At 38.5% G+C, this 27,731-nt stretch overlaps 1 protein-coding gene across 2 annotated transcripts; it reads left to right on the forward strand.

Annotated features, from left to right (window-relative positions):
- The first annotated feature begins 87 nt into the window (after positions 1 to 87).
- LOC125666537 (uncharacterized) lies at positions 88 to 27,731 on the forward strand. Of its 2 annotated transcripts, XM_056151646.1 has the most exons (8): positions 88 to 1,571; positions 2,390 to 4,003; positions 6,266 to 7,879; positions 11,491 to 13,101; positions 17,524 to 19,137; positions 19,391 to 21,004; positions 23,564 to 25,183; positions 25,947 to 27,731. In XM_056151646.1, the coding sequence occupies exons 1-8, from the start codon at positions 334 to 336 to the stop codon at positions 26,212 to 26,214; spliced, it is 11,193 nt and encodes a 3,730-aa protein (XP_056007621.1). In that variant the 5' UTR covers positions 88 to 333; the 3' UTR covers positions 26,215 to 27,731. The 2 variants fall into 2 exon arrangements, with proteins under 2 accessions (XP_056007621.1, XP_056007622.1); XM_056151647.1 differs by lacking the exon at positions 17,524 to 19,137 and having other exon boundaries at positions 207 to 1,571.

The following is a 27,731-nucleotide window of genomic DNA, read 5'->3' on the forward strand; positions in this document are numbered from 1 at the left end:
TCAATCTCGTAACTACTTATACAATACAAAATAGAGAGTTCGGTAGACACATATTAAATTGTGTATTCTATGCTCTTCCAGATGGCGGGTTGTACGTGCGCCGTTATCGTGCTGATATGCCTACTGAGTCTGTGCAATGCGGATGACGTCATCATCAACACACGATTAGGGCAGATAGTAGGCACGAAAGAGACACACGACCAGGATGCAGTCTCCGTTTTCTATAACATTCCATTCGCTAAACCGCCTATTGGAGACCTCCGATTCGCTAAACCAGAGCCATTCGGAGCCTGGCCAGGTTCTCTGAATGCTACTAAGTTTGGAAACCAATGTATGCAGAGCGGGGATCAGTCACCTGGAGTGGAACCATCTGAAGATTGTCTGAATTTAAATGTATACGTACCCGGGAATGTGTCTGAATCTGTCAAAAAACCTGTGATGGTTTGGATTTTCGGAGGTGGATTTACAAGTGGGTCTGCGCATTTCTATGATTCGAAACCTCTAGCACTACACGGGGGTGTCATTGTAGTCACTATTCAATATAGACTCGGTATATTTGGATTTTTCTCTCTGGGTACATCAGAAGCACTGGGTAATTATGGTCTCTGGGATCAAATGCTCGCGTTGGAGTGGGTTCATCAGAACATTGACTCTTTTGGCGGGGACCCGGCGTCCGTGACAATATTCGGGGAATCTGCCGGAGGAGCAAGTGTGTCTCTTCTGTCTCTGATTCCTAGAAACAAAGACAGATTTCATCGAGTGATCGCTCAAAGTGGTACAATGACAGCACCATGGGCACTGACCAATCCTACAGAAGCTTCATTTGCAATTGGAGAAGCAATCGGTTGTTCAAGAGATCTCGGAACTGTTGCGTTCGTCCGTTGCATGCGAAACATGAATAGCACTACCCTTTTAGAAAAATACTATGAATATATCTACAAAGATCCCACCGTGTTTCCATATACTATCGACTTTGGACCTGTCCTTGATGGCGACCTGTTCAAAATGGCTCCAGAGCGTCTTTTGAAAAACCGTTCATCTGAAGAATACGAGTTCTTTTCTTCTTTAGATTTTATGACTGGGACAATGAAAGCGGACGGTAACGAAATACTACTACTGACTGAAGACCTGCAGAATAAGTACAACTTCAATCTATCTGCAGGTATATCATCTGAAGAATTTTGTGACATATTTGTCCACAGCTTTACTCCAGTTTTCTTCAAGAACAATTCATTTATCTCCAGAAAACTCTGCGATGAATATCAGGTGATAAACAATATTTCTGAACAAAGTCGACAAATGCTGGATATGCACACGGAATATTTCTTTGCCTACCCGGCGTTTGTAAGTCTGCAATCACATAGTCAAGACAACGTTCACTCGAACACATTCCACTACGTGTTTGAGTATGATGGCGTCTCATTGATGTTGCCTTCGCCTCCATCCTGGTACATCGGTCCCGGTCATGCAGATGAACTGAGTTATTTGTTTCCTTTCTTTCCTCTCTCGCAGCAGCAGGATTCGGTATCGTCTGTGATGATGACGTACTGGACGAATTTCGCCAAACATGGGTACGCTTGCTTGTTGTGATTATCATCATTTTTGAACGTGTATTAATTTGCATATAACATCACAAATGTCCGTCATATACTAATGTGTGAATACGCACCGCTTATGTTTGTCGAATTCGTCTTAATGAGAAATAGGCAAATTAAAAATTTAATTCATCCATTTCTTTGAAGTAGCAAAATTTAATTTAGGCTCATTGAGAACTGGGAAAGATCAAATGTCTAGTACATCTGGAAAAAAAACAACACCAGTCTAAAGATTTCCCTGGGTACTGTCTAGTTCCATACAACTGTTTTTATAATTTGCGTTTTGATAGTTAGTTTTTTTATGCAGTTACACGAGTGTTAACGAGATTAATATTTTAGAGTTTAACGCTGTTTAAGCAAAATCTCAGACATATGGCGGAGTGTTAACAAGACAGAAATCATTCGATTGTGACATTATAGAGAAATAACGGAAACACATAAAGTCAACCGTAAACATATGGTGACAAATTCCAAAACAAAACACAATCAACATCAAGGGAAGGCGATTGATTGATTGTTTGTATATTGTTTAACGTCCCGGTCGAGAATGTTTCACTCATATGGAGTCGTCACCATCGCCGGTGAAGGGTTACAAAATTTAGGGTTAGGCTCGGCGCAAGGGAGTTCTGAGGGGAGATCTTTATCACACCCGTCACAGCATGATCCGTATTAGGATTTTGTTCTGAATTTGCTCGACTATTTAAAAATGTAAATTCGATTGTCAATTGATAATGCTTTCATTGAGGTACAGATTGTTAAAACTTGATGTTGAATGCATTTCCTTATATCTTTAGAGACCCAAACGGTCCTTCCCTTGCTGACTGGCCAGTTTATGACAATCAGAGAGAAGCGTACATGCTTATAAAGTCCAACCAATCAGCAAATATGAAATACAAGAAACATCGGATGGAGTTCTGGCAAAGAGATATTCCTCATCTGATTGAGGTAGCACCCACTGGAACGGTCACGATGGCAACAAAACTTGGTTTAGTCACTGGAAATATAAACTACCTTGATAATGATTACAATAAAAAAGTGTTAACATTTTACAATATTCCATTCGCCAAGCCTCCTGTAGGAGATCTCCGATTCGTCAAACCAGAGCCATATGGACGCTGGACAGGTACCCTGAACGCTACGGTTTTTGGGAACCAATGCATGCAACTCATGGATCCAAATTATCCTCCAGGAGTAGAAACCTCGGAGGATTGTCTTAATTTGAATATATATGTACCCGGGGACGTATCTACGTCAGTGAAGAAACCAGTGATGGTGTGGATATATGGGGGCGGATTCACGATCGGCTCGGCTCATTTGTACGATTCAAAAGCATTGGCACAACGAGGAGATGTCATCGTAGTCACTATTCAATATAGACTCGGTATCTTTGGATTCCTCTCCCTAGGTACATCAGAAGCACTGGGTAATTATGGTCTGTGGGATCAAATGCTCGCGTTGGAGTGGGTTCACCAGAACATTGACTCTTTTGGCGGGGACCCGGCGTCCGTGACAATATTCGGGGAATCTGCCGGAGGAGCAAGTGTGTCTCTTCTGTCTCTGATTCCTAGAAACAAAGACAGATTTCATCGAGTGATCGCTCAAAGTGGTACAATGACAGCACCATGGGCACTGACCAATCCTACAGAAGCTTCATTTGCGATAGGTGAACTAACTGGGTGTCCAAAGAATCAAAGCGTTCCTGCATTCGTCCGTTGCTTGCGCAATGCAAATGCCAACACGCTTTTGAATAATTATTTGGGATATGTCTACAGAGATCCTTATGCATTTCCTTTTGTTGCCACCGTAATGGGCCCTGTTGTTGATGGCGATCTATTCAAAATGGCACCGGGAATTCTTCTGAAAAACTATTCATGTGAAGAGTATCAGTTCTTCGCTTCTTTGGACTACATGACGGGAATATTGAAATCAGATGGTAGTTTCATAGCACTTGCAATGAATGAAGTCTTTCAAAAGCATTACGGTTTCAATTTAACTACAGGCATATCATCCGATGAGTTTTGTGACATAATCGTAAATGCCTTTACTCGTTATTTATTCAGGAATAATTCTTTCATCTCCAGAAAAATCTGTAACGAATACCAAGTGAACGGCAATGTATCTGAGCAGAGTCGTCAAATGGTGGATCTGTTTACAGATTTTCTCTTTGCGTATCCTGCATTTGAAAGTCTTCACCACCATAGCCAAGATAACTTCCAATCAAACACGTTTCACTACGTATTTGAATTGAATGCGCCGTCGGTGATAAATGTATTGCCCCCTGCCTGGTACATCGGTCCTGGTCATACAGATGAATTGAGTTATTTCTTTCCGCTCAGTCCTCTATCATCAGAACAGCAGAAAGTTTCCTCTGCCATGATGGCGTACTGGACGAACTTTGCATACAATGGGTAAGTTTGACAGGGGATGCTTACTCCTCCTAGGCACCTAATCCAACCTCTGGTGTGTGCAGGGGTCCGTGTTTGCCCAACTATCTATTTTGTATTGCTTGTAGGAGCTATGCGATTGATCACTGTTCGTTATCTTCACCCTTCTATTTCAATGAATATTTATTTTGTCTATTGTTCATAATGAAAAAGTAAAGACATGGAATAGATATAAGCATCATGAATCCGATGGAGAATACAAGATGGAGAGTAAATACACCAGTGGTGGAATCAGGTGCTAGTAGGACAATGGCTCCACCTTGAAACGTAGGGGGGAGGTGGGTCAGGTACTTTGAAATTAGATATATTAGATAATAATACGAGCACGCGGCATCCGGGTTGTTTTTTTTTTGAAGTGAAGGGAGATGGCAACCGTTGTATTCTGATAAGACAAAAAGATAATCAGACATGCAAGCAGAAAACCACCCAGATTTATTTCTAAAAATCCCCATTACCCTATTTAGGGCCGTAGGAAGCGCTAGCCCTTCAGTACATGGGGTCAACATATTGATAAATTTAATCTTGCATTCATCGCCTTCGCATCTACTATGAAGAATAATATTAGGTGGAATGGGATGGGGGAAGTTACTTAATAAATATACTGTCACGGAATTTAAACGTTAGATATATTGGAAGACACAATGGTCTGATTCTACGTTCTTGTAATGATTTCCTGTATCACAACTAATCAAAACGGAAGGATAACCTTAGGTGAAATATTACCACAGGGTTTCTATTCTCTGACCCCGAGGTAGTGTATACCATCATGATTTAGGATTTATGCAAGTTTTATGTATTGTGTCAGCTGTTGGCATTTGTATAAAAGTTTGTTTAGTGGCATCAGACAGACGATGAACAACTTAATCAGGCAAAACTACCTTGACTTTAGTGCTTAACAAACAACACCAAAAGTAGTCATGTATTCCATAAATAACCTTGGTATCATTAATAATCTCACTATTTTGATTATATGCTTACTCGTCCTAGGCACCGATTACGAAAGTATAGATGACTCATTTAGTTTTATTCAAACAAAATATTTGCATTGAATGACATACTAATGTCGTAAACTGATTTATTTTTATCCGGTAAACGGAGTAATCCTTAGTCAAAATAAGTAAATAACGACCTGAGAATTGGTATGGAACATGTCACCAGACTCTTTAAACATGTAACATCAATTTACACCTATATTTATGCCAACATTTAATGATTTTTGTAAAATAAAAACAAGCGATTTAGATTATCGTTTAGAAATATAAATTTTACTTATAAATCCATCAACAGTTAGCAGATATTATGTCCTTAAACAGCCTTCATGGGGTGGAAATGGAATTATGCCTTATTTAAATGCTAAATATATAAACACACACCTAGAACAGGTGAATTTGAAGCTTCTGTTTTGATTTATGCTGTCCTCCATTTCAGGACAACACAATTTCTCAAATCAATTCATTTTAAAACAAAAACCATGAGATGTAGTCTACAAAAACTAACTGTAGCAAAATTGGGTACTCGTCAATAGATAGTATACAAGGGGGCATAACTTTCATTAACTATTGATATGCATATTTATTTTCTAAACTTCTTCATGATCCCTAAACAATGAAACGGATCTAGTTTGCCAATACATTCTATCATTGGGTCAAATGTTATCTGACTTGTTTCATAATGATTGTGAGACCCTTCTCGGCACATTGATTTTGACTACGGATAACTCCATTTACCTGATCAAGATATAGGGCTCACGGCGGGTGCGACCGGTCGACAGGGGTTGCTAACTTTTCCTAGGCACCTGCTCCCACGTTTGTTGTGTCCAGGGGTCCGTGTTTGCCCAACGATCTATTTTGTTTTGTTACTTCTTTTCAAAATTAAGGATTATTTCCCTCATGCATAGCTCTGATCCTTAGACAAATTTTGCTCCAGTCTTTGGCACTCTGTTTTTCCTTTTAGTTCTTACAATGTTATTGTTATTTCGGCTTTCTAAATTTTCTGTTTGAGCATCACTGAAGAAACATTATTTGTCGAAATGAGCATCTGGTGCATCAAAATTGGTACCGTATACGTTTTACATTATAGGAGTTGTGAGATTGATCGCTGTTCGTTATCTTCACTTCTCATAGAGAACTTTTTATCTCATGTTACGTCTTCATTGTGAATAGTTCCGACTTTGAATAAAATTTACTTATTTACTTACTAAAGTTTCAAATTATTTCATTCTACTAGGGACCCAAACGATCGTTCACATACCAGGTGGCCGCCATATGACAATGAGAAGGAAATTTACATGGCTATAAACTACAACCTATCAGCAGAAGTGAAGTACAAGGAACGTCGGATGGAGTTTTGGCAAAGAGATATACCATATTTAGAGGAATCAGCTCCCACAGGAACTATCACGATCCCCACAAAGCTTGGTCTGATCACCGGTAACATGAACTATCTGAATAATGATTATCGTAAAAAAGTGTTAACATTTTACAATATTCCATTCGCCAAGCCGCCTGTAGGAGATCTCCGATTCGCCAAACCAGAGCCATATGGACGTTGGACAGGTACCCTGAACGCTACGGTTTTTGGGAATCAATGCATGCAGATCGTGTATCCGAATTATCCTCCAGGAGTAGAAACCTCGGAGGATTGTCTTAATTTGAATATATATGTACCCGGGGATGTATCTACGTCAGTGAAGAAACCAGTGATGGTGTGGATATTTGGGGGTGGATTCACGATCGGATCGGCTCATTTTTATGATTCAAGAGCATTGGCACAACGAGGAAATGTCATCGTAGTCACTATTCAATATAGACTCGGTATCTTTGGATTCCTGTCTCTAGGTACATCAGAAGCACAGGGTAATTATGGTATCTGGGATCAGATGCTCGCGTTGGAATGGGTTCATCAGAACATTGACTCTTTTGGCGGGGACCCGGCGTCCGTGACAATATTCGGGGAATCTGCCGGAGGAGCAAGTGTGTCTCTTCTGTCTCTGATTCCTAGAAACAAAGACAGATTTCATCGAGTGATCGCTCAAAGTGGTACAATGACAGCACCATGGGCACTGACCAATCCTACAGAAGCTTCATTTGCGATAGGTGAACTAACTGGGTGTCCAAAGAATCAAAGCGTTCCTGCATTCGCCCGTTGCTTGCGCAATGTAAATGCCAACACGCTTTTGAATAATTATTTGGGATATGCCAACAGAGATCCGTACGCATTTCCTTTTGTTATCACTGAAATCGGCCCTGCTGTTGATGGTGATTTATTCAAAATGACACCGGAACTCCTTCTGAAAAATTACTCATGTGAAGAGTATCAGTTCTTCGCTTCTTTGGACTACATGACGGGAACGTTGAAATCAGACGGTGATCTTATACCGCTTGCAATGAACGAAGTCTTACAAAAGCATTACGGTTTCAATTTAACTACAGGCATATCATCCGATGAGTTTTGTGACATAATCGTAAATGCGTTTACTCGTGATTTCTTCAGAAATAATTCTTTCATCTCCAGAAAAATCTGTAGTGAATACCAGGTGAAAGACAATGTATCTGAGCAGAGTCGTCAAATGGTGGATCTGTTTACAGATTTTCTCTTTGCGTATCCTGCATTTGAAAGTCTTCACCACCATAGCCAAGATAACTTTCAATCAAACACGTTTCACTATGTGTTTGAGTTGAATGGACCATCATTTATGAATGCACCGCTCCCTGCCTGGCACATCGGTCCCGGCCATGCAGATGAATTGAGTTATTTCTTTCCGTTCAGTCCTCTATCATCAGAACAGCAGAAAGTTTCCTCTGTCATGACGGCGTACTGGACGAACTTTGCTTACAATGGGTAAGTTATATTTCACTGAATATTCCTTTTGTCCATTGTTAATGATGAAAAAGTGAATACATACAATAGAGATCAGTATCGTGAATCTGCTAAAGAATACGAGATCGAGAGTACGTACACCAGTTGTGGAATGTGGAGATGGAGGAAAATAACGTCACCTCGAAACGCATGGAGAGGACGCATCCACTATGAAATTAGATTTGCTTAGATAATGTTACAAGCACGTAACATTGTTTTTCAAAATGAAGGTAGAGGGCAATCGGAGTACTCTTCTAAAAGTTCTGAAATACAAAACAAGTTTGCAGACAAACCCAAATCATATTTCTATAAATGTTCTTAACCCATATCTGAGGGTGGAGATTGCTAGTCATTCAGTAAATGAAGGTGTAGATAATGAGCACTCATCAATCTCATAACCGTATATCGGGGGTAGGAAGCGCTAGTCCCTCATTACATGGAGTCAACCTATTCATAACCCTGTATCGAGGCGTGGGGAGCGCTAATTCTTCAGTGCATGGTGTCCACATATTGGTAACCCTATATCCGGACGTGCGAAGCGCTAGTTCTTCAGTACATGGGGTCAACATTCATAACATTAAGCTAACATTCTTCCTATTCGATGCTACTATCAAAATAGTATGAGGTGGGATGGGGACAGTTACCTTATATATATATACTATTTGCATATGTAAATCACGGAAACTAAACGTTAAATAAAGCTGAGGACAGGATTTCCTGATTCTACGTGAAAGGTGAAGCTAAGGAACGGAAATAAATCTCGTAACTCCTATTAGCAGTACAAAAAAGATAGATGGACAAACATGGACCCCTGGACATACCCGAGGTGGGATCAGGTGCCTAGGAGGAATAAGCATTCGCTCTCGACCGATCACACCCGCCGTGATTCTTATATCTTGATCATGTAAACGGAGTTATCCGTAGTCAAAATCAGCGTGTCAAGAACGGGTCTAGCAATCGGTATGATTGCAGACAGCATTTTACCCAATGATAGGTTGTATTAGCAAACTAGATCGTTATAACGACGACATAATTTACGAAATCCTTACTTTAAACGACTCTTGAAACCCCTGTACCATCAACTTGTTTGTCAGTAGCTTGCCTCGATTTAACACCTGGACATATGCAGAAAAAAGCTCTTTCGTATTGAATCAGTTGAGAGATAAAAACACCATATGATGATGATGATCAAATATTTTTACATAAATATGTCAAGTTGACGATGGAAAAGCTGAAATTATCCCGTTTATTTTAATGTTGAATTGTTAGTTCCCCGTAATTCTACCTTCAATAGAATATCTAAATTTGAAGCAGAAGTGGACGACTCCGTGGTCTTTTGTTTCGAGTTTATAGGGATATATAGATTCGACATATGAATGAAAGTTATCATTGTTAACATATATAACGTCTTCGATAGATCTAAATGTGGAATTGAAGGCCACAACAAGATATTTTTTTTCTTTTCATGTAAAAGTGTTTCTTTAAAAATATTCTGCATCATGTAAAACTTATACGGTACCAATTTTGATGCACCAGATGCGCATTTCGACAAATAATGTCTCTTCAGTGATGCTCAACCGAAATGTTTGAAATCCGAAATAACAATGACTAGAAAAACAGGTCATCTAACATGGGAACACAATTCGTGCCCATGGGAATTCCATCAGACTGGTAGAAAACCTGATTACCAAAGACCATGACAATAATGTCAACGAGGAACTCTAGCATGATTTTTTTTTATTTCACCGTCAGAGTACTTGTGCGTGGAATCAGAGCGTTGTTTAACAAAATAATTTTTGAATGACTGATGACTAGATATGACTATCTCTGTATTCCATTTTATTGAAGAAGCAAATGTCTATAATGTAAAAAGTACAGTCTTTAATTTATCGTGAAGAATGATCGTGTAAAGTGTTGAGAAGTGATACGTTCTGATGTTGTTGATTTGAGAAGTTTTGCGATTTCTAGTTAAGTAAAAGTTCTTTAGATTGTTTTAGAATCCATATTTGATTTACACCCTGCCTGGTCAATACAGTCGCACAGTACGTTTTAAGTCTCTGCTCCGCAGCTGTTAATATTTTTGCGAATAGCAAAGATAGGGGCTTGGTAGAACACTCACTGGATCCTGCAATGTATCTTTCTTTTTAAGGGTTTTATGTAATTTATGAATCCAGTATAGGTACGATAACTCATATTCATTCGACTCATTGATTGGGATATTAAATGTGTCTAAAACTGCGCGGGTACGTTAGGCAGGTTATGAAAATATTTACTGGGATAAAATCTGCGAAACAATGTGAAGTCATAATTGAATTAAGTATATCGCTAAGTATACTTTAAATTCCGATTTTATTTATGCATAAAATAGAACATGCAACTACTAAGATCCAAAGAAATTCGAAATGTTATACTGCTGTCGTGTAATTTCTGTCTGATCAACATGAAAGTACACTGATGACGTCATGACTATACATCGAGTGACGTTGACACATGGAAGGAATTTGTTAATGTGTGTCATACAAAAATCGACAAAATGTGGAGTATTTGAAATATATGATATGGGATATATGGAATATATATGTGAAACGCTGAGAATTCATTGATATTATGAAGGTATGCTGATGTCGTTCATTGACAATTTTGTTTAACGGGGAAAATATTTTATTTAGCATGCCGATTCGATTTTCTTCTGTAACACACTGAAATAAAACTGCGAAAGTAGCACACTACGCCGCATACTTTTAGAAACGTTTTTACATCGTATGAAAGGTTATAAACTAATGTACACGACAATTACTGATAGAATCGTCTGTTAAGAAAACGTTTAAAGAAAATTACATTTCATCGTGCAAAATGTAAAACATGCGGTAGAGGGTTTCGTGTTAAAATGTTTATTAATTATTTCTTACTGAAAGTGGTAGGATTCTATCAGGAACTCTGATATATTATCGGTATTTTACAGTCATTATCGCCAGTTAGACCAATATTTAAATCCTAGGACAGTGTGCTACTTTCCATGTTCTATTAAGGTACATCCGTGATCTATTCATAACAGTCATGCAATGACGTCATACGGAAGCACATGTATGTCATGTTGTTATAATACAAAATATTATCATGTAAACAATCAAAATAATTTTTAAGACAGCTCCCTCTCTCTGTGTAGGACAGATTTTAAAAATTATGCAGTTTATGTGCATAAATGAACAATGTTGTTACAATCGTCACATGTTTGTAGTGAATTCCTCTATCGCAACTAATCAAAACGATAGGATGTTCTTAGATTAAATATTACTACAGGGTTTGTATCCTCTTCTTTACACGGACGGAGTATAGCATAAAAGAAATACTAACCCACAGCAACCTCGAGAGAGTGTACATTATCATGACGTAGCATCTATGCAAGTTTTATGCATTATGTTAGCCGTTGTCATTCGTTTGAAACTTTGCTTAATATATCAGCCAGGAGATGAACAACGTGACCGGGATAAACTATCATGACTTTAATGTTAACAAACAACACCAAAAGTTATTTAATTCCCATTTTAAATAAAAACTACTAACTGAAGTTTCAAATTATGCTCTTCTACTAGGGACCCGAACGATCGTTCACATACCAGGTGGCCGCCATATGACAATGAGAAAGAAATTTACATGGCGATAAACTACAACCTATCAACAGAAGTGAAGTACAGGGAACGTCGGATGGAGTTCTGGCAAAGAGATATACTATATTTAGAGGAATCAGCTCCCACAGGAACTATCACGATCCCCACAAAGCTTGGTCTGATCACCGGTAACATAAACTATCTGAATAATGATTATCGTAAAAAAGTGTTAACATTTTACAATATTCCATTCGCCAAGCCGCCTGTAGGAGATCTCCGATTCGCCAAACCAGAGCCATATGGACGCTGGACAGGTACTCTGAACGCTACGGTTTGGGGGAATCAATGTATGCAGCCTGTTGATCCAAATTATCCTCCAGGAGTAGAAACCTCGGAGGATTGTCTTAATTTGAATATATATGTACCCGGGGATGTATCTACGTCAGTGAAGAAACCAGTGATGGTGTGGATATATGGGGGCGGATTCATCAGCGGATCGTCTCATTTTTACGAATCAAGAGCACTGGCACTACAAGGCAGTGTTATAGTAGTCACTATTCAATATAGACTCGGAATCTTTGGATTCTTCTCTCTTGGTACATCCGACGCACTGGGTAACTGTGGTCTGTGGGATCAAATGATTGCGTTGGAGTGGGTTCACCAGAACATTGACTCTTTTGGCGGGGACCCGGCGTCCGTGACAATATTCGGGGAATCTGCGGGAGGAGCAAGTGTGTCTCTTCTGTCTCTGATTCCTAGAAACAAAGACAGATTTCATCGAGTGATCGCTCAAAGTGGTACAATGACAGCACCATGGGCACTGACAAATGCTACAGAAGCTTCCTTTGCGATAGGTGAACTAACGGGGTGTCCAAAGAATCAAAGCGTTTCTGCATTCGTACATTGCTTGCGGAATGCAAATGCCAACACGCTTTTGAATAATTATTTGGGATTTGTTTATAGAGATCCCTATGTATTTCCTTATGTTGTGGAAATCGGCCCTGTTGTTGATGGTGATCTATTCAAAATGACACCGGAAATCCTTCTGAAAAACTATTCATGTGAAGAGTATAAGTTTTTCGCTTCTTTGGACTACATGACGGGAACGTTGAAATCAGATGGTAGTCTCATACCAGTTGCAATGAATGAAGTCTTTCAAAAGCATTATGGGTTCAATTTAACTACAGGCATATCATCCGATGAGTTTTGTGACATAATCGTAAATGCCTTTACTCGCGATTTTTTCAAAAATAACTCTTTCATCTCCAAAAAAATATGTAGTGAATACCAGGTAAAAGGCAATGTATCTGAGCAGAGTCGTCAAATGGTGGATCTGTTTACAGATTTTCTCTTTGCGTATCCTGCATTTGAAAGTCTTCACCACCATAGCCAAGATAACTTCCAATCAAACACGTTCCACTACGTATTTGAGTTGAATGGACCATCGCTGATGTATGCACTGCCCCCTGCCTGGTACATCGGTCCTGGACATGCAGATGAATTGAGTTATTTCTTTCCGTTCAGTCCTCTATCATCAGAACAGCAGAAAGTTTCCTCTATCATGATGGCGTACTGGACGAACTTTGTTTACAATGGGTAAGTTATATTTCACTGAATATTCCTTTTGTCCATTGTTGATGATGAAAAATTGAATAGATACAATAGAGATCAATATCATGAATCCGTTAAAGAATACGAGATCGAGAGTACGTACGCCAGTTATGGAATGTTAAGCTGGAGGAAAATAACGTCACCTCGAAATGTATGGAAAGGGCGCATCCACTATGAAATTAGATTTGCTTAGATGATGTTACAAGCACGCAACATCACTTTTCAAAATGAAGGTAGAGGGCAATCGGAGTACTCTAAAAGTTTTGAAAAACAAAACAGGTTTGCAGACAAACCCAAATGTTAGTTCTAGAAATATTTTTAACCCATATCTGAGGGTGGAGATTGTTAGTCATTCAGTAAATGAAGGTGTAGATAATGAGCACTCATCAATCTCATAACCGTATATCGGGGGTAGGAAGCGCTAGTCCCTCATTACATGGAGTCAACCTATTCATAACCCTGTATCGAGGCGTGGGGAGCGTTACTTCTTCAGTGCATGGGGTCCACATATCCGGCAAGGTAAGCGCTAGTCATTCAGTACATGGGGTCAACATTCATAACATTAAGCTAACATTCTTCCCCGTTTGATGCTACTATCGAAATAGTGGGGTGGGGACAGTTACCCAAAGCTAAGGAACGGAAATCAATCTCGTAACTCCTATTAGCAGCACAAAAAAGATATTTGGACAAACATGGACCCCTGGACATACCAGAGGTGGTGTCAGGTGCCTAGGAGGAATAATCATCCACTCTCGACCGATCACACCCGCGGTGAGCCTTATATCTTGTTCAAATAAAAGGAGTTATCCGTAGTCAAAATCAGCGTGCCAAGAACGGGTCTACCATTCGGTATGAAACACATAAGACGGCTTTTGACCGAAATGATAGGTTCTATTTGCATACTAGATCGTTATAAGGACTATAGGATTTGCGAAATCCTTACTTGAAACGAGACTTTTAGAAACCCCGGTACCATCAACATGTTTCTCAGTGAGATCCGATCGTCGATCGACCACAGATGAAGAATGTCAAGTTTCCCCTGACTACACTGTGGGGATCCGTGGACGATCAACTCTAGGCAGAGGAGATGGACCCATCCACCGCCTTCTGGAGGACCTAACCATCCCAGAATCTTCAAGAAGACCCGTCCCCGTTTCCAGGGGATCCGAGGGTCGACCACCTTCGTCGCCTCGCGGTAACAAACCTAGTGTAGCAGGGCCCCTACTGGGCAGTCTGCACTATAAATCTACACCATCGTCTTCGTGTTTAACAGTAGCTTACCTTGATTTAACAACTGACCATACCCGGAAAAAAAACTCTTGCGTATCGAATCAGTTTAGACATAAAAACGCCATTTGAAGGTGATAATGGAATATTTCTACACAAATATGGGAAGTTGACGGTGCAAAAGCTGAAATCATACCGTTTGTGTTAAAGTTGAGTTCCTAGTTTCGCGTTATTCACTATCAATAGAATATCTAAATGTGAAACAGAAGTGGACGACTCTGTGGTATTTTGTTTCGAGTTCATAGGGATATATCGAATCGACATATGAATGAATGTTATCATACTTAATATATAAAACGTCTTCGATAGATCTAAATGTCAAATTGAAGACCACAAGATATTTGTTCTTCTCATCCATCGTATGGATAGAAAGAGGAACAGAATTCGTGCCCATGGGAATTCCAACAGACTGTTGGAAGACCTGATCACCAAAGACCATGAAATATTGTCAATGAGGAAATCTAGCATACGTTTTATTTCAACTTCAGAGTACTTGTGCGTGGAATCAGAGTGTTGTTTAACAAAATAATTTTGGATGACTCATCGCTAGATATGACTATCTCCGGTTTCCATTTTTATTGAAGAAGCAACTGTCTATAATGTAAAATGTCTAGTCTTTAATTTATCGTGATGAATGATCGTGTGAAATGTTGAGAAGTCATACGTTTTGATGTTGTTGATTTGAGGAGTTTTGCGATTTCTAGTTAAATAAAAGTTCTTTTGAATTTTTTAGAATCCATATTTGATTTGCACCCTTCGCGGTATATATAGTTGCACAGTACGTTTTACGTCTCTGCTCCGCAGCTGTTAATATTTTTGTGAATAGATAGGGCTTGTTAGAGCACTTACTAGATCCTGCAATGTATCTTTCTTTGTAAGGGTTTTATGTAATTTATGAATCCATTATAGGTACGGTAACTCATATTCATTCGACTCATTGATTGGGATATTAAATGTGTCTAAAACTAAAACATGGTTTTGAAAAATGTCATGTTCTATGGAAGGTTAATGCATTCTGTTAGCTGTTGTCATTTGTCTGAAAGTTTGATTACCAAAATCAGATCTTAAGATACGTTCACAATCGCTAAAATGGGCTCTAACATAACACCACATGACCTTTCGCTTGGAATATTCATAAGAACTATCAACCAGTCAGATTGCGCATATATCCCCGTGAGCTCGAAATAAAGGACACCACAGAGTCGTCCACTTCTGCTTCATACTTAGACATTTTATTGAAAGTAGACATTAACGGCAAACTAACAACTCAACTGTATGACAAACGAGATGATTTCAGCTTCTCCATTTATATAGGAATATTCCATTATCACCTCCATATGGTGTTTATATATCTCAACTGATTCGATATGCAAGAGCTTGTTCTGCGTATAGTCAGTTTTTAAATCGAGGTAAGCTATTGACAAACAAGTTGATGGTAATGGGATTTCAACAGTCTCAATTGAAGTCAGCATTTCGCAAATTCTATGGTCGTTATAACGATCTAGTTCGTCAATACAACCTCGCATTGGGTCAAATGCTGTCTGACGTGTTTCATACCGATTGTTAAGCCGTTCTTGGCACACTGATTTTGACTGCGGATAATTCCGCTTACCTGATCAGGATATGGGGCTTACAGAGGGTGTGACCGGTCAACAGGGGATGCTTACTCCTCCTAGGCACCTGATCCCACTTCTGGTGTGCCAGGGGTCCGTGTTTGTCCAACTATCTATTTTGTATTGCTTGTAGGAGTTATGAGATTGATCACTGTTCGTTATCTTCACCTTGCACAAACAATGATAGTTATTTAGGCCGTTCCCGGCAATTCGTAAATACATGTAAGTTGCAGTAATATCTCCCCCACGAAGTTTATTTCACACTATAAGATTGTTGTTTTATATAGTCTATTACAAAATCTTCGTAAAATTTAGAGAATGTTAGCGTTCAATATCCTGAAAATTTATATTTCCCTATAATAGCTCTAAACCTTCATTGTTATTTCGGATTTCAAACATTTTCGTTGATCATCACTGAAGAGACATTATTTGTCTAAATGCGCATCTGGTGCATCAAAATTGGTACCATATAAGTTTTACAATGAACCCTAACATTGCATTGCGTAAATTGTGTGCGCCCGAAACATTCCTAGTACATGTATGAGCGTTCAATATCAACCTTACCGTAACGACATAAACAAGCCAAAATGGCAGACGACGGTCCTCCAAATCTGACAGAGCCGGTATTTTATATCATACGCATTTATTTAAACAAAATACTTTACTGTACATAGATTATGATGTCCCCATTCAAAATATCAGTTTGCTTCATGCATTAATGACGGGTTAAATATTGAACAGTTAAGAAATGCATGCTGTTATTGTACACTGCCAGTATTGATGAATTATTGGAGTATTTTAGGTGAAAAGGAATGTAATTTAACCACTAAATACTTTAACTATATAATTGAACTTATATTGGTGAATATTGGCACTCGTGCATTTTCACAACCAACTCGTACCAATATTCACCAATATGAGTTCAATAACCCTATATTATCCTCACATAAGGCAATTTAATCTTTCGGAATAATGCATAATCTATTCCGTTCATTCAAACAATATATTGTACGATATGAAATACACCCAAATTAAATTAATTGTGAAATGCGATTTATGTATCAACAGGAATGGGTACGATCTCAATAGTTTTCAAAATGGTTTACTTAATTACTTAATTAACGCGAGCAATATAACGCCAGTCAACGTAAATGAAGCATTGTGACGTTACATCTAGCTGCGATCTGTTTTCTTTTAAAGCAAAGTATCTCATCCATTTTCCTTGAATTGTAAACACCAACAATTTCATTGGCGACGCGCTAATTGGTTAACATAAAGTTCAAATGAACATGACCCCTGGTCGGGTTATGTACGATCTACTTACGCAGAGTATAGGGCACGGATCTAAGAAGTCTGATTTTAATTAGATTGTAAACAACTTAATCGGGTAAAATTATCAGGACTTTAATGTTAACAAACAACACCAAAAGTTATTTGTTCATAGTAAATAATTCCGTCTTTAAATAAGTATTACTTACTAAACTTTCAAATTATGTCCTTCTACTAGTGACCCGAACGATCGTTCACATACCAGGTGGCCACCATATGACAATGAGAAGGAAATTTACATGGCAATAAACTACAACCTATCAGCAGAAGTGAAATACAAGGAACGTCGGATGGAGTTCTGGCAAAGAGATATACCATATTTAGAGGAATCAGCTCCCACAGGAACTATCACGATCCCGACAAAGCTTGGTCTGATTACCGGTAACATGAACTATCTGAATAATGACTATCGTAAAAAAGTTTTAACATTTTACAATATTCCATTCGCAAAACCACCAGTAGGAGCTCTCCGATTCGCTAAGCCAATACCCTATGGAGGATGGACTGGGATTCATAATGCCACAGTGTTTGGAAATCAATGCATGCAGCCTAGTGATCCCCTGTTACTACTGCCGGGGGTAAAATCCTCTGAAGATTGTCTAAAACTCAACATCTTCGTGCCTAATAATATATCCACTTCTGTAAAGAAACCAGTTATGGTTTGGATACACGGAGGTGGATTCGCAAGTGGATCAACACATATTTACGATTCCAGACATCTGGCACTACAAGGGGATGTTATTGTTGTCACCATTCAATATAGACTCGGAATCTTTGGATTCCTCTCTCTAGGTACATCAGAAGCATTGGGTAATTATGGTCTGTGGGATCAAATGCTCGCTTTGGAGTGGGTTCATCAGAACATTGACTCTTTTGGCGGGGACCCGGCGTCCGTGACAATATTCGGGGAATCTGCGGGAGGAGCAAGTGTGTCCCTTCTGTCTCTGATTCCTAGAAACAAAGACAGATTTCATCGAGTGATCGCTCAAAGTGGTACAATGACAGCACCAGGGGCACTGATAAATGCTACGGCAGCCTCATATGCGATAGGAGAAAAAGCAGGTTGTGCAAAAAATCTAGAAACATCTGCATTTATGAATTGCTTGCGAACTTCAAATGCAAACACGCTTTTAAGGCACTATTTGGAATATTTCTCCAGAAATCCAAATGCATTTGTTTATAGTCCGGAATTCGGGCCGGTTATTGATGGTGAATTGATCAAAACTGCACCTAAAATCCTCCTTAAAAACTCTTCATCCGAAGAGTATAAGTTTTTCTCTTCTTTAGACTTCATTGCAGGGACTATGAAGGCAGATGGAAATGTAATGCTGTATGCTATGTTTGAACCCTTACAGAAGTATTACGGTTTCAATGTAACCACTGGTGTATCGTCCGACGAGTTTTGTGACATACTTATTCCTCCTTTTGTCAACATCTTCTTCCAAAACAATTCTGTAGTCTCCAGACATATCTGCGATGAATACCAGGTGGAAAACAATGTTTCAGAGCAGACCCGGCAAATTATGGATATGTACACTGATTTTTTCTATGCTTATCCGGCGTTTGAAAGCCTGCGTTCTCATAGTCAGGACAACGTTTATTCAAGTACATTTCACTATGTATTTGAATTCGATGGAAGATCGCTTCTCTTTCCTTCGCCTCCCTCTTGGTACATCGGTCCTGGTCATGGAGATGAAGTGAATTATTTCTTTCATATATTCCCATTATCAGAGGAAGAAAACCATGTGTCTTCCCTCATTATGGAATACTGGACAAATTTTGCTAGACATGGGTATGGTTGGTTTTTAGTTAAATAATGTAGGAATAAATACATGGGGCATATGATAAGGGAAACTTTAGAGCATGTAGAAATGCATGTAACATCTAAAAGATGTCCATTTTTCTCTCTCTCTCTCTCTCTCTCTCTCTCTCTCTCTCTCTCTTGTTAAAAATCGGAATTAAACTTTCACGTTTATCACTGCATTTAAATGACAAATTGATACATTGACGCTGTGTCATAAATATGTCAAGATTTCTATTTATAGGGATCCAAATGGGCCTTCGCTTACACCATGGGAGGAGTACGATAATCAGAAGAGAGCTCACCTGATAATAGATACCAACCAGTCTACAGCCTTGAGATACAAGGAACAGCGGATGTACTTTTGGGAAAGAGACATTCCTCTTTTGATGAGACCAGCACCAGCAGAAACTGTTACAATCCCAACAAGACTTGGTGTAGTAACTGGTAAAATAAACTATGTCGATAATGATTACAGCAAAAAAGTTCTGACTTTTTACAATATTCCTTTTGCTAAACCGCCTGTTGGAGATCTTCGATTCAGAAAACCCGTTCCTCATGGAGGCTGGACTGGTACATTGAATGCTACAGCATTCGGGAACCAATGCATGCAAGCAGTAAATCCTAATTACCAATTACCAGGAGTGGTCCCCTCAGAAGACTGCTTAATTCTCAATATTTATGTCCCAAACAATGTGTCTATGTCTGCGAAGAAATCTGTCTTGGTATGGGTGCATGGCGGCGGATTCAGGAGTGACTCTGCACATATATATGATTCAAGACACCTGGCACTACAAGGGGATGTTATTGTTGTCACCATTCAATATAGACTCGGTATCTTTGGATTCCTGTCTCTAGGTACATCAGAAGCACTGGGTAATTATGGTATCTGGGATCAAATGCTTGCGTTGGAGTGGGTTCACCAGAACATTGACTCTTTTGGCGGGGACCCAACGTCCGTGACAATATTTGGGGAGTCTGCCGGTGGAGCAAGCGTGTCCCTTCTGTCGTTGATTCCTAGAAACAGAAATAGATTCCATCGTGTGATCGCACAGAGTGGCGTTTTGACGGCACCGTGGGCGATGTCCAATGTTACAGGAGCGTCACACGCGATAGGTGAAATGTCGGGGTGTTCAAAAACTCTACAAACTGCAGCCTTTGTCCGTTGCTTGCAAAGTCTAAGTCCCACCACACTTCTAAATAACTTTTTGCGATATACCTACCGAAATCCCACCGCATTCCCCTCCGTTGCAGAGAATGGGCCTGTTATTGATGGAGAGTTGTTTAGGTTATCACCAGGGAGCCTTCTTAAAAACTATTCAAGCGAGGAATATCAATTTTTCTCTTCATTGGATTTTATGACAGGTTCAGTCAGAGCGGATGGCAATATAGTGTTAGTTGCAATATCTGAGTTTTTCCAAAAAAATAATGGTGTTAATTTAACTACCGGAATTTCATCCGATGAATTCTGCACCGTGTTTGCCCTGCCATTCACATCAGTTTACTTTAAAAACAATTCATTGATTTATGAAACAATCTGCGAAAAATACCAAATCAAAAATAATATTTCGCAGCAGAGTCGTCAGATGATTGACATGTACACAGATTTTCTCTTTGCTTATCCAGCATTTGAAAGCCTCCGCCTTCATAGTCACGATAATATTCAGTCCAACACATTTCATTATGCGTTTGAATTGAACTTGGAATCGACGTTACCAGTCTCACCTCCCCCTTGGTATATAGGGCCTGGCCACGGAGATGATTTAGTCTGTTTATTTCCATTCACTCCTCTTTCTGCACAGAAGGAACACGTGTGCTCTACCATGAGACACTACTGGATTAACTTTGCAAAAACTGGGTGAGTTATTTATATTTTTAACTGGTTAATTCCGATTTTTATTCGAACATTCATATTTGGATATTAAATATTGTCTGAAAACATGTCATTTAGCATTTTCTAATCACTCATTTGTTCTTCAGATTGTTCCTTTCAATTTTATTTGATTATATTTACATTTCCTGCAAATAGTAGCAAGGTAACTTATTTACCAAAGCTTCAAATTCGACCGAAACGTATTGGTAGCCATCAAAAGTATCTACCAAACTTACCCCCATCATTTTTTGTAGTTATTACAGCCTCCGCACAAATTACGATATAGGGTTTTGGCTTTTACAAAATCAATCTTTTTTATCGCTATTCAAGAACCTCTAAACAACGGTGAAATAACAGATCTATCATGCGTGTCTGTTACAGATATAGTTATCAATACGGAACTTTCGGGATATGCCGGAACGACCAGTTATATCTGAAGTTTATACACCACGGGCACGTGATAATAACCAATTGTAGGGCAAAGTTGACATAGGTACAAATGGTGTTTCGCTAGCATACGGTCCATAAAGAGCTAGGCGCAGTCCTACGATGGCGATCCTAGTCAGTATTGGTGCTCAGTACCTGGGTGTAGATTAGATGGAATGGAAAAGGCGCATTTCGACGTGTATCATTGGATGCAAGACGTGAAGTTTTACCGATATCCTCAAGATACTCCCTAGATTTATTTTCTTCGCCAACTCACATAATTTAATCAAATGCATTTTCCTATAAAATGGTTGTAGTGATTCCTTTCTTTCAAAGATAGCAATTGAAATATTCTATGCTTGTTTACTTAGTTGTTATTGTGATCCGGAAGTGACATGCCCTACAAATTACGGTTAACGCGCGATAAACGTCAGAGAGGATCCGTATCGAAAGTCCCGGATACTTAGGAGATCATTGGATTGGCTGAAACCCAGAACACATTTTGTTTTCAAATGTGTATGGCATATCAACTTTTAAGACATTCGACAAACAATACACGAATAACAAATACAGAACCGCAATGAAGTTGTTTCATCAAATGTTCCAAAAACATTAAACCTGAAGATATTATATACTTTCCAAACTTGCAGAATCCATTTATACCAATCATTTGCATTTCTTTCATGAAACAGTATTTACAAGTATGCAAGAAAAGCAATGAATATGTAAATACGCAAGTATTAATGGTAAATAGATATATCTATAAAGAAAAAAAATAAACATGTCATTCAGTCGTGACTGCAGAGTTGAAATGTTAAATCACAGAGAATATCATTACGCTACTTGAGTTTTGGTTTTAGTACAAACGGAGAAAATATGCGAATATAACAGGGGATGCTTACTTCTCCTAGACACCGGATCCCACCTCCGATGTGTCCAGGGGTCCGTGTTTGCCCAACTCTCTATTTTGTATTGCTTGTAGGAGTTATGAGATTGACCACTGTTCGTTATCTTCACCTTATATGTATATTCAAACAGAATACCCGTGAAACATGCATTTCGTACAAGTAGAAACCGATGTCATATTTATGTGTTGAAAGATACACCAAATAAATATTGAAAAGTGTCAACGAAATAAAGCGTGTGATGAAAATAAGATAACAGTTATAGAATTCACAGCTATTTACTTAAAGGAAAATATGTATCTTTGAGTACGAAATTAAATTATATCAGTTAATAGATTCCTTCAGTACGAAAATAAATAGGATGAGTTAATAGATTCCCTCAGTACGAAAATAAATAGGATGAGTTGATTCCATTTTGCTATCGCAATTCCAATACCACTAATGATTAAACACACATGGAAAAATAGCATTATTGATCAAACTCTACCTACCGCAATTCAATTTGATAAGATAATGAAATGAGAATGAGTGTTTATATATATCTGATTAAGTTTATCATAATAAATTAAAGGCCCGTGGTTTATTACGGTCGTCTGTTAAAAGCAAATGCCGGGAATATATCCACTATATTCATGAGTGCAACACTAATAATATAATGTTTGATCGTTAACCTTCTTGATGCCGAACATCTTAGACATTTCCTCACGAACTTGATCTGGCTGTAAATAATTCGCGTATCAATACAAATAATTAAGGTGTGTATATTTCTATGGCTGGGAATTCCAACCGAAATCAAATTAGAATGTAAACCTTAATTGTTGATTTCAATTTTGAAATGTATAAGTGAACAAACTGCCATGCTTTTCGTTTTTATGAAGAGACTCAGTGACAGGTTGAATAAAGGACCAAATATCGGAAGGGGGTTGCATACATTTCTAAGCACAACACTCTTTTTAAAGAATACTGATTTAAACCAAAATTGATTCGTATTGTTAAAATATTAAGGTATATCCGATATCTGATCATTTATTTAACCCGTATCCGAGTTTGTTCATTAAGCAATAAATTTATCTGAAAATGCACGTGGTAATCCAGTTTCTAAATGTAATGTGTATATAACCTACAATCTATCTTTAACTTTCAATGAAGCTAATGTTTATAATTCATTTATCTTTGGTTGGTAAGAAATTATGAGTGGTTTGTTTTTAAACAGCAATCCCAACGATCCATTGTTACCATTTTGGCCAACATTTGACACCAATAAACAGGCTTATTTATTATTTGATGACAATCCAACAGTACAGATGAAATACGAGGAGGATCGCATGAAACTTTGGATAGACGATATACCCAGAATTACAGAAAGCACATCCGTTTCCGGTACAGTTGTTCAAACTCTTGTGGGCAAAATTCGGGGGATAGAAAGAGTTCTACCAGAGAAACCGAACAACAGGGTGTTTGTATTCTATAACATCCCATTTGCCAAGTCGCCTGTAGGGGATTTGAGATTTGCTAAACCTGTGTCTTATGGTAGATTTAACAGTATGTACAATGCAACAACACTTGGTAGCGCTTGTTTACAACCACCAGTTTATACAGACATTGAAAAGTATAGTGAGGATTGCTTACAGCTTAATATATATGTACCTCACAATATCTCCACATCAAACAAGAGATCGGTGATGGTGTGGATTCATGGAGGCGGATACGCGCTGGGATCCGCCGTTCAAAATGACGGATCCATCCTGGCTACTAAAGGAAACGTTATTGTGGTGACTGTGAATTACCGTCTTGGTGTGTTTGGTTTCTTCAGCTTGAATGACAGTACATCGAAAGGTAACTATGGACTATGGGATCAAATTTTAGCTTTACAATGGGTGAAAAACAACATCGCATCTTTTGGCGGAAATCCGAACTCCATTACAATATTTGGGGAATCGGCTGGAGGCTTCAGTGTATCGCTTCTCTCTCTTATACCACAGAATCAAGGACTCTTTCACAGAGTTATTGCTCAGAGTGGAACAGCTCTCGCTCCTATTGCTCTTGGCGACTCTCGTCCCGGCACAATCGAGATTGGCAAATTATCTCAATGTGAACATAATTCTGATAGTGTGAAATTTATCAGCTGCATGCGTAATATATCTGCCGAGGACCTATCAAAGCATTATTTGACTTTTGTATTAAGGAATCCTAAAAAATTAGCACCCAGTATCGATTTCATGCCAGGCATTGACAATGAACTTTTCCGAAAAACACCGTCCGACATATTCAAAAACACTTCATCCCAGGAGTTTAATTTCTTTTCCTCCTTAGATCTGATATCTGGTGTTATGAAGGAGGAAGGATCTGTTCTATTTGACTACATCACTCCCGATATACAGACACATTACAACTTTAATCTGAGCGTTGGCATACCAACTGAGTTCGTTTGCAACTTTTACATCCCCGCAGTTATTGATTTCGTCCACCTCCCGGGAAACCAACAGTTGATAAAATCTGCAGCGTGTGATGAATATAAAGATATCAGATCCCAGGCACACCAGGCGAGACAAACACTGAATTTCATTGCAGACTTGCTATTCACTGTACCTATGGTGAACGTGCTGGATGCTCACAGTTCCAAAAATTTGCACGCCAGGACTTTCCAGTATCTTGTGACTCAAGACTACCCCTACCCATACTACGCGTATCCCAGTTGGTTCAAAGGTCCAGCTCACGGAGATGATGTTGGTTTTATATTCCAATTTTACACTCCGCCCAAAGATGGTTTGCAAGAGTATTTAGCAGTATCCGATGAAATGATTTCCTACTGGAGTAATTTTGCAAAAAATGGGTAAGCTAAAAAAATTCAAATGTTGAAAAATAGTTTAAAGCAAATTTCAAATCAAATCAATCATTAGCGTTCCTACACAGCAAGCTCAAATGAATTTTTATCATGAAAGTTTATTTGTCCTCTGCCTACCGATCTTTGTCTTATTCATTATTTTACGTTTTCAACTTCTCAAGGATCAGTTAAACTAACCCAAAAAAACACAGTTTTACAAACGAAAGTGTCCTGTACCCAGTGATGACCATTCAAGAAAGGGTTATGTTAGAATGGGTATTTCAGTTGATACCTTTTAATAACTACTTACCCTGAAAAGCTATGAAAGTTTCTATATACAATGTAGATTCTACCTGCTCAAAATATAAGGTTCACGGCGGGTGTGACTGGTCGACAGGGAATGCTTACTTCTCCTAGGCACCTGATCCCACCTCTGGTATATCCAGAGCCCTATATCTTAATCATGTAAATGGAGTTATCCGTAGTCAAAATCAGTGTGCCAAGAACGGCTTCACAATCGTTATGAAACACGTCAGACAGCATTTGACCCAATGATAGGTTATATTGACGAACTATATTGTTATAGCGACCATAGAATTTCCGAAATGCGCGTTGAGAAATTCAAACATATATTGGAAAATGCAGTTACTGATTTGAATGATAGGATGCATGTGTCACTTCCATTATGTGCCTTTTTTCATTTAAATTGAAGAAAAGGCTCTGAAATGTATTCGCTATATAGATAGTAATGGGATATCTTTATCATTTATAGTGACCCCAATGACAATTCTATGGTGAGATGGCCAGCCTACAACTCGGAGAGCAGAAGCTATATAATCCTGGACACAGGCACCAAACCCGAGTTAAGATACGCCGACTCCAGGGTCAAGTTCTGGACAGAAGATCTGCCTGACAGACTAACACAGAAACCCACAACTACACCAGAGACGTTTATAAGGGACAATTCCGCAAAAGGCATTCAACAGGGAGGCTTAGTGTTGTTTATTCTTGTCCAGTGTCTCAGAACACTCATATTGTGAGGAAACTAAAGTTGTCTTCTTTTCTCTCAATTTATTCACAATGTTTCAGAATAGTTATACGGAACAATTTCACAGAATGAAAAGTTACAGGATTTTATCAAATTCTTATAAAGGCATAGTAATCTGTACTGGGTTTCTGTATCATTACATTCATTGTATTTTACACCTGTCTACAGTTATACCTTATTCATTCTGTACACTAGCCCTGTTATAATATATACATATACCTTATTGTGTACATTAGTCGTATTATAATATATACATATACCTTATTCATTCTGTACATTAGCCCTGTTATAATATATACATATACCTTATTGTGTACATTAGTCGTGTTATAATATATACATATATCTTATTCATTTTGTACATTAGCCCTGTTATAATATATACATTTACCTTTATATTTCTGCAATATTAATATCAACATGTATACATTATGCACTTTCATCCTGTATGTATCTACATAATTATACTGTACACAATTCTCGTATAAATTATGAAATAGGAATCTTGTAATTGATATACATAGTTTGATATAGCTTGTAAGTGACGCAGTCTGTTGTTCCTGTGGATTCAGTTATTATATTAATGTACAGCTTCAAATTCGTCCGTGTGTGTGTAATGGACTATGTTTCTGTGTGTACAATGGACTATGCTTCTGTGTGGATCTGTGTGTATAATAGGCTATGTGTCTGTGTGGATCTGTGTGTGTATAATGGACTATGTGTCTGTGTGTATAATGGACTATGTGTCTGTGTGTATAATGGACTATGTTTCTGTGTGGATCTGTGTGTGTATAATGGACTATGTTTCTGTGTGTACTGGATTATGTTTCTGTGTGGATCTGTGTGTGTATAGTGGACTATGTTTCTGTGTGGATCTGTTGGTGTATAATGGACTAGGTCTCTGTGTGTGCATAATGGACTATGTTTCTGTGTCGATATGTGTATATAATTGACTATGTTTCTGTGTGTTTGTGTGTGTATACAATGGACTATGTTTCTGTGTGGATCTGTGTGTATACAATGGACTATGTTTCTGTGTGGATCTGTGTGTGTATAATGGACTAGGTTTCTGTGTACATGTGTGTAATGGACTATGTTTCTGTGTGTTTCTGTGTGTATACAATGGATTATGTTTCTGTGTGGATCTGTGTGTATAATGGACTAGGTTTCTGTGTGGATATGTGTGTATACAATGGATTATGTTTCTGTGTGGACCTGTGTGTGTATAATGGACTATGTTTCTGTGTGGATACGTGTATATAGTGGACTATGTTTCTGTGTGGATATGTGTATATAGTGGACTATGTTTCTGTGTGGATATGTGTGTATAATGGACTATTTTTCTGTGTTGATCTGTTTGTATAATGGACTATTTTTCTGTGTTGATCTGTGTGTATAATGGACTATGTTTCTGTGTGATGTTACTTCACTGAGTACAATTCTATTTCTTAATAGTATTATATCTCATTAAATCTTCTGTCTAAGCTGATAACATTACGAACAACCAAA

Source organism: Ostrea edulis, chromosome 10 (genome assembly GCF_947568905.1).
Source record: "Ostrea edulis chromosome 10, xbOstEdul1.1, whole genome shotgun sequence".
Lineage (NCBI taxonomy): Eukaryota > Metazoa > Mollusca > Bivalvia > Ostreida > Ostreidae > Ostrea > Ostrea edulis.